This window comes from Bidens hawaiensis, unplaced genomic scaffold, assembly GCF_021521415.1.
Source record: "Bidens hawaiensis isolate Kalapana, Puna unplaced genomic scaffold, B.hawaiensis_p1.1 tig00000097_1, whole genome shotgun sequence".
Taxonomy (NCBI): Eukaryota; Viridiplantae; Streptophyta; class Magnoliopsida; order Asterales; family Asteraceae; genus Bidens; species Bidens hawaiensis.
The window spans coordinates 6644991-6662795 of record NW_027491017.1 but is presented as its reverse complement, the minus strand read 5'-3'; the positions used below and the strand labels follow the sequence as shown (position 1 = coordinate 6662795).

Sequence of the window (17805 nt, the reverse complement as noted above, 5' to 3'; positions counted from 1 at the left end):
AATAAATAATACGAGTACTACCAAAGTTTCCACGCTAAAACACATATAATATATTTTTTTAACATATTTAAATGACAAATCGGAAACAAATTATCTCATCTTTTGTGTATTAGCCGTTAATAATCTCACATTTATAAATCTCTGCCAACCTTTCAACTATTTTTACGAATTTCAAACCGATGTTTTAGGGCTATACGAGTTGATTGTGGTAAAAGTTATATCGAAACACTGTTTCGTCGTTTGGATCACCATTTCAAGATAAGTTTTACATCAGTCAAATTGTATCTTTCTTCCGATCAAAAAGGCTAAATGTTTTTTTTGTTAACGGGGATTAATTGGGAGAAGAATAGTCAAAACGTTATTTTGTTAAAGTGTTAAATCGACCTAGAAAGTATCATAAGTTTCCTTAACGTTGTAGTTCCGTTCCGCGTGGACGTTTCACAGTTGACACTTATATAACCACCAAAGCCATCGTCACAAGCTGGATGCGTGGATCGTATCCTCTGTCATTCCCATTGGATCATGGCTAACAATATTAATATTAGGGCTTTCTCTTTAATCACTCTTCTTCTATCTTCATCCTTCTTCATTCAAGGTACACTACTCATCTCAGATCTAGATTCAGATCAACGTCTAATTTTTAACTAATCCGCTCTAGATTCATGTTCTTCGCGTATTGTTTGCATCGATTCACTTATCTGTTTCCAGATCTGCAATTATTGACTTATTATATTTACCTCATTCATGCATGTATTTATTTCGTTTAATTTGCCCTAATTGAGCATAATTTAGGTAGCTGATTACTATGTGTGTCGATTAACTCGTGTGCTTCCAGATCTGTTATGATGTTATATGCAATTGACTAGTTTTATTTACCTCATGCACTGATTCTCTAATGTAGTTGACTAATCAATCGACTCCACGATGATGTTTAATTGCTGTATCTGCGAATTCAGTTATTAACAATGATTTTGATTTTAGGTTTTAGGTTTAGTTAGCTATGCATTGATTTCATAAGTTTTGTTTATATATAATGTTTAATTTTACCTCTGATGAATTAATCACTTTAAATTGTTTCGATTGAGAAAGTACCGAATAATCTGAAGTTGTTTCGTATATTTAGGCGATTACTAATTTTGCTCTACAGTTGCTAGATCCCAGTCTGATTCAGACGCTGAAGCTGATGCTGAACTTGTGGCTGAAACTGTCAAGGAAGGTGAACATGTTGGTGATGATGATGTACACGACTTCGGCATCGGGAGTTTTAATCCCGCTCCTGGTGTCGAAACATTGTGTGTTTTCCCCAAGAACTCTGCAAAATGTAAGTCTTCTGCAGTTTGCATATTTACCTTTAAGAAACATTGTTTAATATCATTGTTTCTGCAGTGGTTGTAGCTGGCCAAGAAACTGAACTTTTGATTGGATTGAAAAATGAGGGTAATGTTATGATTTAACCATATGTTATGTGTACATTTAGTTGTTTTAGTTATTTTGTATATGGAGAAATGAAATTGTTTATTACTGGTTGATGAACAGGGGTGCAAAGTGTGAATGTTCTTGCGGTTCATGCTAGTGTTCATCTTCCATTTGATCACCGGATGTTGGTTCAGAATCTTTCTGTAGTGGTAATATATGTTACTTGATGAAATTTATGCTCCCTTTTCGATCGGTGGATAAGGTTTAATGTTTGTTTGTTTAACTTTAACTGAAAAAACGATTGAACATGAACATGGTTTTCTTGTTCGTGTTTGTTTATGTTCGTTTGTTAAAATTATAAACGAACGGACATAACTGAACATAGAACGAACGTAACTGAGTTAAAACCAGTTGAAAGTAATGTGAAGACAACATGTTGGGCCTAATAGGTCATTAAAACTTGACTACATTGTAATGGATCAAAGAGTATAAATGAATATATTAACTTACGTAAACGAACTTGATGAACACGGATCGGAGCATGTTCATGTTCGTTTGTTTAACCTTAATCGAACAAATGATTGAACACGAACAATTAAATGAACAGGGTTTTCTTGTTTGTCTTTGCTCTTTAAGGAAATTGAAATGTCATGTTCTTTTATGTTCGTTTGTTAACAGTCTAAATGAATGGTTGTTCATGAATGTAAACGAACGAACGAACATAACTGAGCTAAAACTAGTTAAAGTAAATCAACACAATGTGTTGTGCCTAAAACGTTATTAAAACTAGACCAAGTTTTAATTGGCCAAAATATTTAAATGAATATATTAACGAATGTAAACTAATGAACATAAATTAGTGTAAACAAGCAAACATATACAAATTTGAATGAATGAACGAGAGATGTGTTCATGTTGGTTCGTTTAACGAAATGAGCACAATTTTGTGTTCGACTGTTCGTGTTTGTTCGTTTATTAACTGAATGAATCTCCTGCCAAACAGTTCATGATCTGTTCACTGAACTTTTGGGCCGTTTACAAAATTTGATATAAATTCTTGTTTCTCTATTTTACCAGTCTTTCAACAACGCATCAGTTCCCGCTTCAGTTCAAGCTTCATTTCCCTATATATTTGCTGTCAGCAAATTCTTACAGGTAAAAATCGGTCACTTCTGTACACACTTTACCTTAATTTTCTCAAAACTGTTCACTTCATGATTTTGATCCTACATATGTTGTTTGGTTACAGCCTGGAACGTTTGATCTTGTTGGGACAATAACATACGAGATTGACCAAAAACTGTACCAGAATACATTTTATAACGGCACGATTGAAGTCACTGAATCCGGTGGGCTCGTTAGTGTCGAAACCGTGTTCTTGGTTTCACTTGGACTCGCTCTTCTCGTGCTTCTCGGTTTGTGGGTCCGCTCGCAGCTGCAATTTCTTTCTAAGGTAAAATATTTTTAATAAACTACTTTTGTAACTCTTTGGTCACAATTCAATGTTTAATGTTATGTTTTTATGGTTCGTTTGTCCGACCCAGAAAACTAAGAAGATTACAAAGGTGGAAGTTGGAACTAGGACCGTTGATGCATCAATGGATGAGTGGCTTCAGGTTTGTATCTTCCTTTTTCTTATTATTATTATTATTGTTTATATTTTTCATTATATGGTAAAAATAATGAATTATGTTATGATTACAGGGAACTGCTTATACTCAATCACAGTCCAACAAATTGAAGAAGAAGAAGTAGAGGAGTAGATTGTGGCTAGCGCGGTTAGGTGATGTTGAGCAAAAGTCAACAGTGCCTGTTTTATGAGTTTTGGCTAACAATTTACGGACTTTTGTTTTATTTATCAGTTTTTTATAATTGCAATTACTTTTGAAGAATCTTTAGTTATGTGGGTTCTTATTTATGTATTTAATTTTAGGGCAAATACCATCAAAACCGACATACTCTTTGTTTTTTCACATAAAAGCTCTCAGCAGTTTTTTGCACATAAAAGTCTTTGGGGTTTATAGTCAGCCCACCCAAAAACTAAACATATTACTCACTTTTAAAGATAACAAATTTTACATACTATGTCATCAGATTGGGAAGATAAACAGAAATCACCAAAATTGAAACATAGCACACATATTTCTGATTAAGTGAAATAACATAAAACATAAATAATTGATTGATTGCCATTAATTTCATATATGAGCTAGCAAGAAAGTATAAAACCTTAAAGTGGCTTGCATTTGTGATATTTAGTGTATGGAGATTATGATGTTGCAATACTTGATAAAATAAAGTTGACCATTAGGCTGGCCCGAGATAATGTACTCATTAAGTGCTCCCATACCAAAGTTTAGAGTATACTATGAATCTATGATAGAATTTTCTACATATTTATAGAAGATTTTTGAAAATTGTTGGTATCTTTTAGGATTTCTACATAAAACTGCGCATATTTAATGAATTGTATATATGATACAGAGTAGCTCTGAGTGAATCACATATAATTTACAAAATCAGGGCTCTTAATGTCATATATTGTTTTGGCATGTTTTAACTTGATTATAGGTATGGTTATTGTTTAAACTAATTTGGAATTGAGGAAACTTAATTTTTGAGGCTTTATTATATGTCATGACCAAACAAAATGGTACGCTATGTATGAAGCTTATCATTTAGCAATTCATTTATGTCAGTTTTCTTAGATTATACATTATGATTGACATTATTTATAAATGGGTAGATTTGTGTTAGATTTTATCTGCAAGGAGTAAATGTGAGTGAAATTCTAGACGCAATATCAGTGTCTCGTAGTTGCTCACCGACAACAATGACAGGTAAGTTTTTTCAGTCTTCATCTTTTACTTCTGTTCATTTTATAACCTTGTTTGTTTTCTGCTACTCTATATGCTTCACATTAATATGTTTACTCTCAAACCCCATTCTTGTTTTGTGCAGTGTTCCAAGAATATTAATAGTACTGTTATGTGTTTATAATGTCACTTGTGAACATATGATGTTTTTATAACATAACACTTACTATGAGTGTTATTTGTGATGCAAATGTACTATATAACTATGTGTGCAGTTGGTAATTTTGCATTGTTTATTTAAGAACACTTAATGTCCTAGACTCCCATTTAGACTTTGTCAAAGATAGCTTTTTATATGTTATTTGTTATGTTTAAAACACGTGTGCACCGTATGCAAATGAACTGGACAGTAAGCGTTATTTGTCATGTTCAAAACACACTTACTGTCCCAGTTACACGTATGCAAATTTACTTCATTTGTTTTTTATTTCATAAATTTTTGTTCAAAACTCATAAAGGAAGATCAAAGTATTAAACTTATGCGAGTGAATTTACTCTTATGCTATACAATATTCTCACATGATCATCGTACCAATTTATTTGCAATAACGAGTCACAATATTAGAGGTGACCATTTAAATTAACTAACGAGAACAGATTAACTAAGATTATATTTGATTGATAAAAGTTATATGTTTTGATCAATACACATTTTGATTAACTAAGGTTATATTTGATTGATAAATATAAAAAAAAAAAATGCATGAGTCTCAAATTACTTCAACCTTAACACTTTGAAGTTATATTTCCATCACTGAATATTGTCACAACACTAAGTTCTTGTGTTTCTGAGTAAGAACTAATTATGCAAATCCTAAAAAATTAAATTGTGTGAATCTTAACAGTTTGTAGATGTCGTCACTTATCTGAGTTTCATACCTTCTTTCTATGAAAGTCGATGTATGCTTCTTGTTCATGAATAATGTACGTGAACATCACTATGAATCAATCACTAAAACCACCATCAATTCATATTTGGCCCCTTTGTTTTCAACCTACCCGCTTTGAACAAGCTCATATTTTAATTCGTAAAGAAATGGATTCGGAGTTTGCAGGAAAAGAATATGAGGTGTGACGGAGAAAATCTTTTATGAGAGTCCTCAAATCAAAATCTTCTTTATAACATCATAGTTGTAGCAAGTACGAAACTTACGAGTCAATCCTTTATTTAAATGAATGATTTGTTTACACATAATTTCTACGCATCACCTAACTCTTGTAAGTGATAAAGTTTTAATAGGATATTAACCTCAGCACTTGCATTTGCTGATATAACAATATAGATATTTATTTGACTTAATAAACTATTATATAAGAGTGAAACTTACCATTTTTTTGTAAAGGAAGATGGGTCGGGTGTGGAGAGAGGTTAGACGGGATAAGAATGCCGGCGGCGGTTCTCATCAGAGTGAAACTTCGTTTTATGTTTCAAACATCCCTGATCGTGCTACTAAGTCGGATCTATGGTCGGCATTCCGGGACCGAGGGAAAATGTCAGATGCATATGTTGCAAGGAAGAAAGATCTAGGGGGAATGGGGTTTGGCTTTATCAGATTCAGAGGAGTGGTTGATGCGGTGAAGTTTGCGGAAGAGTTGACGAATACTATGGTCTTAGAGGCGGTGGTGTCGGTGTCGATTGCAAAGTATAGTAAGGAAGGGGTGGAGGTGGTCCTCAATAGAGGGACGAGTCAGAGTCACACTAATATCCCAACGAAAAACTATGATAATAGTGCTAATCTGCAAGGGGGTTTCAAACGAACGGGAGTCTCTTACAAGGAGGTGGTGGAATGTGGCGGAATGAAAAAAGAGGTTAATCCTAAGAAAGAGATTACTTTGGAGATTCCCAGGCTATGTTATCCAGCCCAAGTGACAGGCAAGGCGGTGGTGTGTGTGACTAAGGGCATTAAAGAGTTATGCGAATCTACGATATGGTTGAGGAACGCCGTTTTCCATGACGCGGCAATTTCTTACATCGGGGGCCTAAAACTATTGTTTGTGTTCAATAAACCTGCACAAGCGGTAGACTTCTTGAATAATCATGCTCCGATTCGAGAAAAATACTTGGAAGAGGCCTCAATTTGGGATGGACAGAAGATCCCTTTCGATAGGGTTGCTGGATTAAAAGTTGTGGGTCTACCAATAATGCTTCGAGATAGTTCGAGCTACGACAAGATTGGAGAACTATTTGGTAGAAAAATTTGTCCATCGGAGTTCTCTTGGCAAGGTAAAGATAATTCGGCTGGTGACTGCTTCATCCTGACAAAAATTGGTGCTGGTATTCAAGAGGAGATTGTGGTTAAGTGGAATGGTAAAGAGTACCCAGTTTCGGTGTCGGAAGAGATGAAGACTTGGGTGCCTAGTTTCTTCGACGACTCGTCTGACGTGAACACGAGCGAGTCGACGGGTGTATCGGTGACTGGACAAGACATGGATGACGTAGAAGATGGTGAGTTTATTCCGTCATCTCCAGTAACACCGCGAGGTGATGCGGGTCCGATGGGTGGGGTGGAACCGGAGGTTTCGTCAAAAAATCAACTAGGTCTAGATGATGGTAGGTCGGCTACCATGCATGGCGTGGAGGTGAATGCAGACATTGGAAACATGGGATCATTAAATGAAGGTGGGGCCCTTTTGACTAGAATGAATTATGAGATTAGAGATAATATGGGAAAGAATATTAATGTGGGCCGTTCCTTCACTCCAGCCTCTAGGAAAAGGCCCAGAAACCGAAGAAGCCCAGGATCCAATAGTCCACTAGACGTAGGAAATAATATGCTCTCAACTGAAGGAGGGTCCTGTGGGGTTCCGTTTCCGAGTTTACAAGAGGTGGACGTATGCAAAGTCAACGTCTCAGTGGTTCAAGAAGAAACTCCTCTGGAGATGGAACCGAATAGGAGTTTAGTTCCAGTTACAGACGTAGGGGATGAGGGTGGTCCAGGTTAACAGCCCCTTCTGATTCGGAGATGGATGTCGATAAGGAAACAGAAGCGACAATTAAGATAGGCGACAAACTAGGGGTATCTTTGGAGAAATATAGATCGGAGGTTAAAACGATTATTATAGAAGAAGGCGGACATGTGGTTCCCTCATGAATCTGTTATCAGTGAATGTTAGGGGGGCTGGCGAATCCAAAAAAGCCGTCTGGATTCGTGGATTGAAGACTAGTCATGGTGCTCACTTCGTGTGTATTCAGGAGACAAAATTATAAAGAATTCCTTCATGGTGGGTGTGTCGGTTTTGGGGAAGGTCAGAGTGTGAATATGATACGGTTGATGCGGTTGGTAGATCAGGTGGCATTCTAAGTGTCTGGGATCCGTCTTATTTTCGATTAACTGGCTCATGTTCTCACCGTAGATTCCTCGCTATATTCGGTATTATAAAACCATTGGACATTTTGATTACTATTGTGAATGTTTATGCCCCCAATGATCCGGTGGAGAGAAAATTGCTATGGGACGAATTGTTGGTGGTTAGAAGATCAATTGTAGGATTATGTATTTTGGTAGGGGACTTTAACGAGGTCCAGGAATCAAAGGAAAGATTAAACTCGGAGTTTGTAGCATCAAATGCCGATGTGTTCAATCGGTTTGTCATGGAAGCCGAACTTGAGGAATTTCATATGGGTGGGGGTTTATTTACGTATGTGTCCGACAAAGCCGACAAATTTAGTAAAATAGACAGGGTCTTGGTGTGTAAGGAATTTATGAATTCTTGGCCGTTTGCTTCTTTGACTTTATTAGCAAAAGGTTGCTCAGATCACAGACCACTTTTACTCTCTACGGTGAACAGTGACTTCGGTCATATCCCGTTTCGCTTTTATAATTCATGGCTTGACATTGACGGCTTTGAGGAGCTCGTGCAGGTACAATCTTCTCTGTTTAAGTTTTTTGGTCATGCAGATTTGGCGTTAACTACCAAGCTTAGGTGGTTAAAAACCGTATTAAAAAGTGGTTGAAACGGGTTCGCGATAGACAAGAAGGGGAATACGAGAAGAGCAAAGAGGCGATTCGGTTGATTGAAGAGATTGGAGAGAGTAGACAGTTGACTGAGGCTGAATTGGACAGAAGGGCAGGTTATATTACAGTTGTGAAAGAATTTGAAAAGGCAAAATATCGGGACCTAAAACAAAAGGCGAGGTCCGGTGGGCTTTGGAAGGGGATGAGAACTCCAAATACTTCCATGGGATTCTTAATGCCAATCTAAGTAATAATCGTTTACATGGGATATTGGTGGATGGGAGTTGGATTTCAAATCCAATTATTATGAAAGACTTGGTGTTTGAATTTTTTGCTAAAAAGTTTGAGGAACCAACGGAAGAAAGGCTGATATCGGAGACAAATAATTTAAAGAGTTTGAGCGATTCTGAAGCGAATGGGCTGATCTCTCCTTTCTCTTTGTCGGAAATTAAAGATGCGGTTTGGGAGTGTGCGGGAGATCGTTCTCCGGGTCCGGATGGGTTTAACTTCAGATTTTTTAAACGCTTCTGAAACTGCTTTCAAGATGATTTTCTGAAAATCTTTTCTGAGTTTTTTAACGAGGATTCGTTTACCTTTGGGTGCATGTCCTCTTTTATTGTTCTAATTCCCAAAAGTAAGGACCCTTCTACGCTGGGGGACTTTCGGCCGATTAGTTTGATTGGGTGTATTAACAAGGTTATATCCAAAGTGTTGGTTAGAAGAATTAAGATGATAGTTGGGGATTTAATTTCGGAGGAGCAATCGGCTTTTCTCGCCAACCGGAGCATTTTGGATGGCCCTCTAATTATGAACGAGACGCTCGCATGGTTAAAAAGGTCAAAAAAGAAAGGCTTATTCTTTAAAGTAGATCTAGAAAAGGCGTACGACTCGTTAAATTGGGGCTATTTGGATTCGATTATGGAACAAATGAGGTTCCCTTTAAGATGGCAAAAGTGGGTAGCGGCTATTTTGAAGGCGAGTCGGGCTTCAGTTTTGGTAAATGGGTCTCCGACCCCGTAATTCCAGTGCTTTCGGGGGCTAAGACAAGGTGATCCGTTATCTCTTTTCTTATTCATTATCGCTATGGAAGGTCTTTCAGGTATGATGAAGCGTGCGGTGGATAAAGGGGTATACTCCGGATTAAAATGTGGAATGGAAGGCCCGATATTATCACACTTTTTATACGCAGATGACGTGATTTTTATTGGCGAATGGAGTGACCAAAACGCGCAGAATTTATGCCGGATTCTTCGGTGTTTTTATTTGGTTTCGGGGTTAAAAATAAACTTATCCAAGTGTCGACTATTTGGAATAAAAGTGGAGCCTTTAGAGATGGAAAATATGGCTATTATTCTTCACTGTAAGGTTGGATCAATTCCATTTCAACACCTTGGATCAATTCCATTTTATTGGAGAATGGAGTGACCAAAACGCGCAGAATAAATATCTCCCCAAGACTTGAATCATCCGGGATTGCGTTGAGTAGGTGTAACATCCTAAAATTTATAATGTTGAATAAAGGAAGTTATGTTTAGTGATTTCGCGTAATTAATTAAGGTCGGGTAAGGAGCGGACCATGGACTTGGATTAATTGAGATGGATTAAATGAGAATGGGATCTAAGGGATATAAATATCCCCTAAACCCAAAATATCTTCATTTCCATCTTATCCTTTCACACTTCCAAAACACACACACACCACACACTACAACCGCCGGCCGGCCGGAAGAGAGAAAGGCGGCAGATCCGAGGGAGAGAGAGAGATTAGTTGTGATAACGAGTAAACAAGACCCAAACAAGCTCAAAAAGGTATGATTCTTGATCTTTGAAGTTTAAAGATCCGAGCTTTTAGTGTATAAACGACCGAAAATGGTCGGGAAGCGTAGTGGGTGATGTTGGACCGTAACAAGGGTGTTAAAATCGCTCGAAATGTTGGACAGAAACCGAAACAGCGGCTATCTGGGCAACTTCGCCCTCATCTGGGCAACTTCGCCTTCAAAGCGATGAACTTCGCCTGCAAGCCAAGTTCGCCTGATGAACTTCGCCTGCAAACTAAGTTCGCCTGATGGCAACTTCGCTGTAAAGCTAAGTTCGCCTAACTGGCAACTTCGCCTGAAGCTAAGTTCGCCTGATGGCAACTTCGCTGTAAAGCTAAGTTCGCCTGATAACTTCGCCTAGAGCTAAGTTCGCCTGAGGTTTAACTTCGCCTAAAGCCAAGTTCGCCTGATAACTTCGCCTAAAGCTAAGTTCGCCTAAGGTTTAACTTCGCTTAAAGTCAAGTTCGATTAGAAAATAAATTAAAAATCTAATGAAAAATGTGTTAAGACAGTTAATGGAAATAAATTTTTTCCTAGCTGACCTGGCAGCTCGACCCCAGCCAAGGGCTCTGCCCCTTGGACCCTGCTAGGGGCTGCCGCCCCTAGACCCCGCTGCCAGGGGCGCTGCCCCCGGACCCCCGTTCGTTGTGGGTCATATAAAGATAGAAATACAATTTGAGTAGTGATAGTTAATTGATACGTATACTTGTTATACAGTCAGCCGTGCACAACTGAAGAAAGGGATTACGATTAATATTGAACGTAACCGTGTTCAGGTGAGTTTCTAGCCCCATTTATGTGTTATGTTTTCGGGGCTGTGTGCATACTCGATATGTTTGTTAATACGCTTATCCTAAGAGATAAATGTATGCTTTATGTGAATAATGTGATATGTATGATTGATGGCTTGACGGTACGTGAACGATCTTCGGATATTGCACGTACTGTCAGGTTGTAACGCTAAGTATAAGGTAAGTATGATATGTATGCTTATGTGTATGAATGTGATAAAGTTAATAAAAGAAGGAAATGACGGTTGCATGGTTGTATGGTTACGAAAAGGGTACCGAGCCCTAATAATACTCGAGGTATGATGTATGGTTGTATGGTAACGAAGAGGGAATCGAACCCTACTAATATTCGAGAACTAGGGAACCGAACCCTACTAATATTCGAGGAAAGAGGGAAACCGAGCCCTAATAATACTCGTGGAAAGAGGGAAACCGAGCCCTAATAATACTCGTGGAAAGAGGGTACCGAGCCCTAATAATACTCGAGGAACCCTACTAATATTCGAGGAAAGAGGGAAACCGAGCCCTAATAATACTCGTGGAAAGAGGGAAACCGAGCCCTAATAATACTCGAGGAAGGAGGGTACCGAGCCCTAATAATACTCGAGGAAGGAGGGTACCGAGCCCTAATAATACTCGAAGAATGTAGGGCGTAATGCTCTTTATAACGTAAGATATGAAGGTAAGTTAATACAAAAGAAAGAATGAAAGTATGAAAAGTATGAAAGTATGAAAGTATGAATGAAAGAATATAAGTTTATGTGTATTGTATAGTGTATGATTAACTAGAACTCACTCAGCGTAGCTGACTTTTAGTATGCACGCAGGTGAGTAGATTGAGGCAGCTTGCTTGAGGAGACACGTGGCACTGAACAAGAGTCTGGCATCTGAAGACTTATGATGTTTTAATTTTAATGTTTTAATGTGAAAGACAAAGGATGTTTTGAGACAAGTTATGAAATATTGTAATGTTTTATGAAAGTTTTATATTCCGCGAATGTTTTAAATAACTCTGATATTTAGAACTGTGTGTATGAGTAAATCCAACACGAAAGTAGGGTTACCGGTAACGGGGTCTTACAGTAGGATAATTCGGACGGTGGTAAAAAACGGGGAACAAACGTGGTTTTGGTTGGACAATTGGATCGGTGACCGACCCTTTTGTGAACAATTTCCGTCTCTTTTTTCAAATGAAAAATCAAAGTGGTGTTCGGTGGCTGATCGACTCTTTATGGTAGATGATATGATATGCGAGAGATGGGATTGGTTCAGAGACCCAGGTGGGCCGGTTCTTCTGGGAGAGTTCAGGGGGTTACTGACAGCTTGTCAACAGGTGATACTCGAACCCGGTAACGACAAGGTAGTGTGGTGTGGAGATTCCTCAATGAATTTTTCTGTTGGGTGTCTAAAAGGTATGTTGGTGGAGAACTCCTTGGTAGCTCCAGAATATGTTTTTATTTGGAATAATTGGATCCCTAGAAAAGTGAGCTTTGTAGCTTGGAGGGCGGTGTTAAATAGACTACCAACTCTTGATGCGTTAGCTTGAAGAAATATTCCGATGAGATCGACTATTTGTCCGATATGTGGATGTGTTGAGGAGTCGGTAGACCATGTCTTTATTTCTTGTGGGTTAGCTCAAATGGTGTGGAGTTGGGTTGCTCAATGGTGTAAGGTCCCTCCTATTTATGCCTTTGTGTTCGGGATTTGGTCGATTTACACAAATTTGTTTCGTTTCATAAAGATAAGACCAAAATGTTCCATGCGGTTTGCTTAGTTACGTTGTGGTGTATTTGGAAGAAACGAAATGCCTTGGTTCACAAAGGGACTTCTATCCAATTAAATAATTTGACGGAAGAGATAAAAGTGCTCGGTTTTCTTTGGATAAAGAACAGGTCGAAAGGGTTCGGGCTTTCGTGGGAGGATTGGTGTACATTCCGTTTGTAATGTAGTAGCTTATGTTGGGTGTGTTTGTTATTGGTGGTTGTATTAGGTGTTTCTAGCTCCTTGCTAGAGTTTTAATAAAAAATTTGTTGATCGTTCAAAAAAATAAAAATAAACTATTATATATATATATATATATATATATATATATGGGAGATTTCAATTAAGAACCCCTATGAGTTTTAATAACTCGAAAGAACTCAGTGTAACGATTTTTTTTTTCGAATTTTTTTTACACATGCGTAATATATGTAAGTTACATACACGTAAAAAAAATTACAGAATTTTTCTTACGCACCGAGTCGACTTTTTACACATGTCTAACGGACATAAAAGTTAGTGTAACCACTTACATATTAATTCTCTCTCCTACTTTGACTTTTTTGCCAGATTTAATTTCAACCACATATTTCAATCCATTTAATTAAATGTGTGGTCTAGAATTGAGTTCATAAGTTCTTAAAACTCAACATGGTTCTCAAAATATCCCTCATATATATATATATATATATATATATATATATGTGGTGAGGATTCTTAAAGAACCTTCTGAAATTGAGAACTTTGAGAACCATTTTGAGCCATTAAAAAACATCTTAAAAAACATTAAAATAAAATTATAAAACGAAAAAAAAGCGAAAATTTCTAAAAAGTAAAAAAAAGTTAATTTTTTTTATTTTTCATCCCAATTTCATAAACTAGAAAAACACCTAATTATACACGTATATATATTTGTATTTAATCTTGATTTACATAATGTACATATATTCGCATTATCATTTATTTTAATTATACAATATATGTGTATAAAGAATAACATGTATAAAACTAAAAACATACGTATTATACATATGTGTATAATTTTGTTAAACCGATATTTGTTTTTAATTTGTTTTATGAAACTGGGACGAAAAATAAATTTTTTTGGTTTTTACTTTTTTTTATTTTCACGTTTTTCTGTTTTATAAATTTTTTATTTTTTTTAAAGAAGTTTTTTTTTGTGGTCAAAATGGTTCTTACATGATCCTAATATATATATATATATATATATATATATATATATATATATATATATATGATTGATTTATTTTGAGAACCACTTTGAGTTTTAAGAACTTGAAAGAACTTAACGTAACAAATTATTATTTTTTTTGAATATTTTTTACACATATGTAATATGTAAGTATAAGTAGCGTAAGAAAAATTAAAATATTTTTTTACACATCGAATCAACTTTTTACACATGTGTAACTAACATTTAAATTTGTGTAATCATCAAAAATCTTTATTCTCTCTCTTGTTTTATTTTTTAATTAAATTTAATTTCCGCAACATATTCTATACTCATTTAATTAAATGTGTGATACATATTGAGTTCTTAAAATTCTCAAAAAGTTCTCAAAATATCATTCCTATACACACACACGCATGCACGCACACACGAAATACCTTTTATTGGAAACAAAATAAAAGGTCTGATAAAGCGAAATCAATAACTTTAAGCATATTGTTAATAGTAGAGACGGGCAGTCGAGGACCAGTTTAGGATCTAGCTTGTAATTGTTCCCAAAATGTCCTGTTAAAGAAGGTTCAATAACACTCACATCCTCATTTGGCCTGTATATTTTTCAGGGTTACATTCTCAATTTTTCAAGTATCTTACAAGCGGCTTAGTTCATTTACATCACTAGCTAGAAAAAAAAGAAGATGACGGGTCTAAATCATTGTTATGCTATTTAATACTCATAGAGCCTGGTCTAAGAATAGATCATGATGAGTTTAAATAAATGGATAAAGCTTACATCATTAATCTCTGATAAACCAAATGTAAATGTTTATTTCAAAAGTCAAATCTTAAAGATGTCTTTTCAAAAGTCAACTCATGTGTTAGGTTTTAATTTAGAGTGATTAAAATAAAGTTAAGATTCTAAGGATAATAAGTTAATAGCTAACAAGATGAAGAGATGCACGCTACTAACTAAAAGAATTTAAAATTAAAAATGTACTTCATCCGTCTCATTATTAGTGTTCATGTTTGAAAACAAAAAGTTTAAGATGGATTGAATTATTATTTTTTTTCTTATCAAATGACAATAATGCACTTGAAAAGTGGGTCCATCATATTGTTTATTAATGTTAGTTATGTGTGTTTAACGGTAAATTTAGAAATTGACTAATAAATTTTGAAAGTGAACACTTGTAATGAGACAAATAAAAAAGTAAATGTTGACACTTATAATGAGACGGAGTGAGCGCATTTTTTGAATAAGTAGACTTTAGCGTTTTATGTATGTATATAGACTTTCCAACATTAGAAGTTGAAGTGTCATTCACCATATTATTATCTATATATATGTGACACAAACTTGTCATAAATGTAAAAAAAACAATGGATACAATTATCTTTGCCTAATTGCTTGTGATCTTAGCAGCCACATCGCCTATGGTGCAAGGTGATTATAACTTAGGCAGCCAAATAATTGATGTTCCTAAAACCATAAAGGAAACTCGTCTACACTTCTTCATGCACGATGTTATGTCCGGTGACAGCCCTACTGCCGTCCTTGTAGCGAAAGCAAACGACACACGTATCAAAGAAAACAATGACATTGCCCCGTTTGGGACAATTTTTGTGTTTGATGACCCTCTCACAGAAGGGCCCGACCCGAAATCAAAGGTTATTGGCAATGGACGTGGATTGTATGCATCAGTCAGCCGTGGGTCAGACTTGACTCTATTGTTCAATGGTGATTTCGAGTTTACGAGTGGTGAGTTCAACGGGAGTTCCATAAGTGTGGCTTCTCGGGATCCGTTGGTGGTAGTGAAGGAGGTGGCGGTCGTTGGCGGCAGAGGGAAGCTCAAGATGGCAAAGGGGTTTGCTTTGATTAATGCCGTTTTCTTAAATGCTACAGCTGGTGATGCAATTCTTGAATGGCATGTCACCATATATCATCCATAAAATATAAAGATGCAAGGTTGTGAATTGAAAGACCATTATATGTTATGTTGTAAATGATTCTATGTTTGTGAATTGCCACCAATAAAAGATGTCACGTGTTTTAACGTACCTTTTGCGTTAACGGCTTAACCAACTTGAAACACCTAGGGATATACAAACCAGATGCTAGCTAGATCCGACAGCATGTACTAGACCCGAATTCGAACACCCTCCCTTAGATTCACCTTGAAAACTAAAACCCGATTGTTCAAGGCATTAGTGGCTAGTGAAGGTAGTGGCTGTTGGGAATTTCGGTTCAAGGCGTTATTTGGCGTGCAAGGTTAAGTAACATGATTTAAATATGGAGTGGATAATTATAAACAATTAAATGTGCTTTAGATTTAATTGTTAGTATAATTATTATGTCCTATTATTTAGCAATCCTAATTGTAGTTTAAACGTGATAGGTTAGATTATAAATACCCGTGCTCTGGGGTTGAGAGATTGCAATTGGGTAATTGAGTTTTGTGAAGTTTCTCAATAATATAACAAACGTATTTGGGTGTTTAGCCAAATTAACGTGTCTGGGTTTTGGGTTCGTGTTCAATACATGGTACCAATTCCATTAGTGGCGGAGATAGGCATTAAAGTAACATAGCGGGCCGGTCTTCAAGTAGTACTGGGCATTAAAGTATGGCGCTTAATTTACAAGGCGTCAACGTTTAGAATAAACAAGTTTTATGGTATTTTCTTCATACTAAAACTAAGTCGAATTCTTTTAATCTTTGTCGTATGTGAGACTTGAACCCAAGACTTTCCCACCACCCACACCAAGGTGTTTAAATGCTTTGCCTTTGACAATGGACCACCAACCCCATTACTTAAAACTTGAACATATAATTAACCATTCATTTAAATCAAACCTTCTTGTTACTCCGCTCAAACATCCAAAATACTAAATACAAATCATAAATCATTACTACAATTCTAATTAAGACCTATGTTAATCCTAGCATGCTCCTCATATTTCATTTGAGGCATAGGCTTAGTGAACGAAACGGGTCTACTAGCTGTTCTAGGACAATGACTGCCCGCTTCTGTGGGGACTTGTGATATCACATTCGAGGGGATTTAGGAAATTGGGCTAGGTAAAAGCATTTGTCAGGGAAGTACGAATGGTGATTCATTTCATGGAGTACTACTGGTTGGAAGGGGTTGTGGAAATAACAAGGATATTTATGCATGAGCAGGGCGAGAAGTTATTTTACAACTTAGTTGGAAGATGACATGGTACCCTGGTAGGGCTGCATAGAGGTAGGGGTATTTGAAGAGTCCATGTCAAAAGAATTTGTATTCTACTTTTGAGAATGTGTTTAGGGTTGATACATTGGTATAGTGAGGACTCTTGAGGTTCTAGATTCTAGTATTTTATTTCATGATGCCCATTAGACCATCCTCTATGGTGAGGGGCTTCGAAGCCCCTCCACCGTGACACTTCAGCGTCACGTAAGCACCGAGGGGCATCGAAGCCCGCCCCGCTATGGTTTAATGCCTCCAAAGGCGCCCCTATATATATATACATATATATATATGTATGTATGTATGTATGTATGTATGTATGTATGTATGTATGTATGTATGTGTGTGTGAGCGGGGGATGGTGAACCGCGCCGGTCGTTTGGACGACCCTTGGGTCCGCACCCCACCACCAAGGGTGCCCCTTGGTGGTGTTCCCCGCCCAAGGGCGCCTGCCACATCAGCTGACCAAGCCCCATAGTGGGTTGTCTTATAGTGAAGTATTGGAGAATATGTTGACTGAATACTATGACAAGGTACGGGTTTATGTACTATCACTGGAAGAAGCAAACCAATTAACTTCCAAGTTGTAAGACTCTAGCTCACTGATCAATTAGCTAGGTAGAGCTAAGTGGATTTATTTTGCAAGTATAGACTCTAGAGCCACGGGGATGCTAGCTGAGCGTATACGAAGGTTTAAACAAGGTCAGGGGTTTGGTAACAGTGGGATCACAGGGTGCGTATGTTCTTGGTATAGTTCAAAAATGCCGTTGG

At 36.9% G+C, this 17805-nt stretch overlaps 1 protein-coding gene and 1 pseudogene across 1 annotated transcript; both read left to right on the top strand.

The window, feature by feature from the left end:
* Window positions 1-522: 522 nt before the first annotated feature.
* Window positions 523-3327, top strand: LOC143567865 (translocon-associated protein subunit alpha-like). The gene is made up of 8 exons (XM_077054179.1): window positions 523-595; window positions 1148-1321; window positions 1387-1437; window positions 1537-1625; window positions 2494-2571; window positions 2666-2869; window positions 2961-3032; window positions 3121-3327. The coding sequence occupies exons 1-8, from the start codon at window positions 523-525 to the stop codon at window positions 3169-3171; spliced, it is 792 nt and encodes a 263-aa protein (XP_076910294.1). The 3' UTR covers window positions 3172-3327.
* Window positions 3328-15186: 11859 nt separating this feature from the next.
* On the top strand, window positions 15187-15757 carry LOC143564916 (dirigent protein 4-like; annotated as a pseudogene).
* The last annotated feature ends 2048 nt before the right edge of the window (window positions 15758-17805 follow it).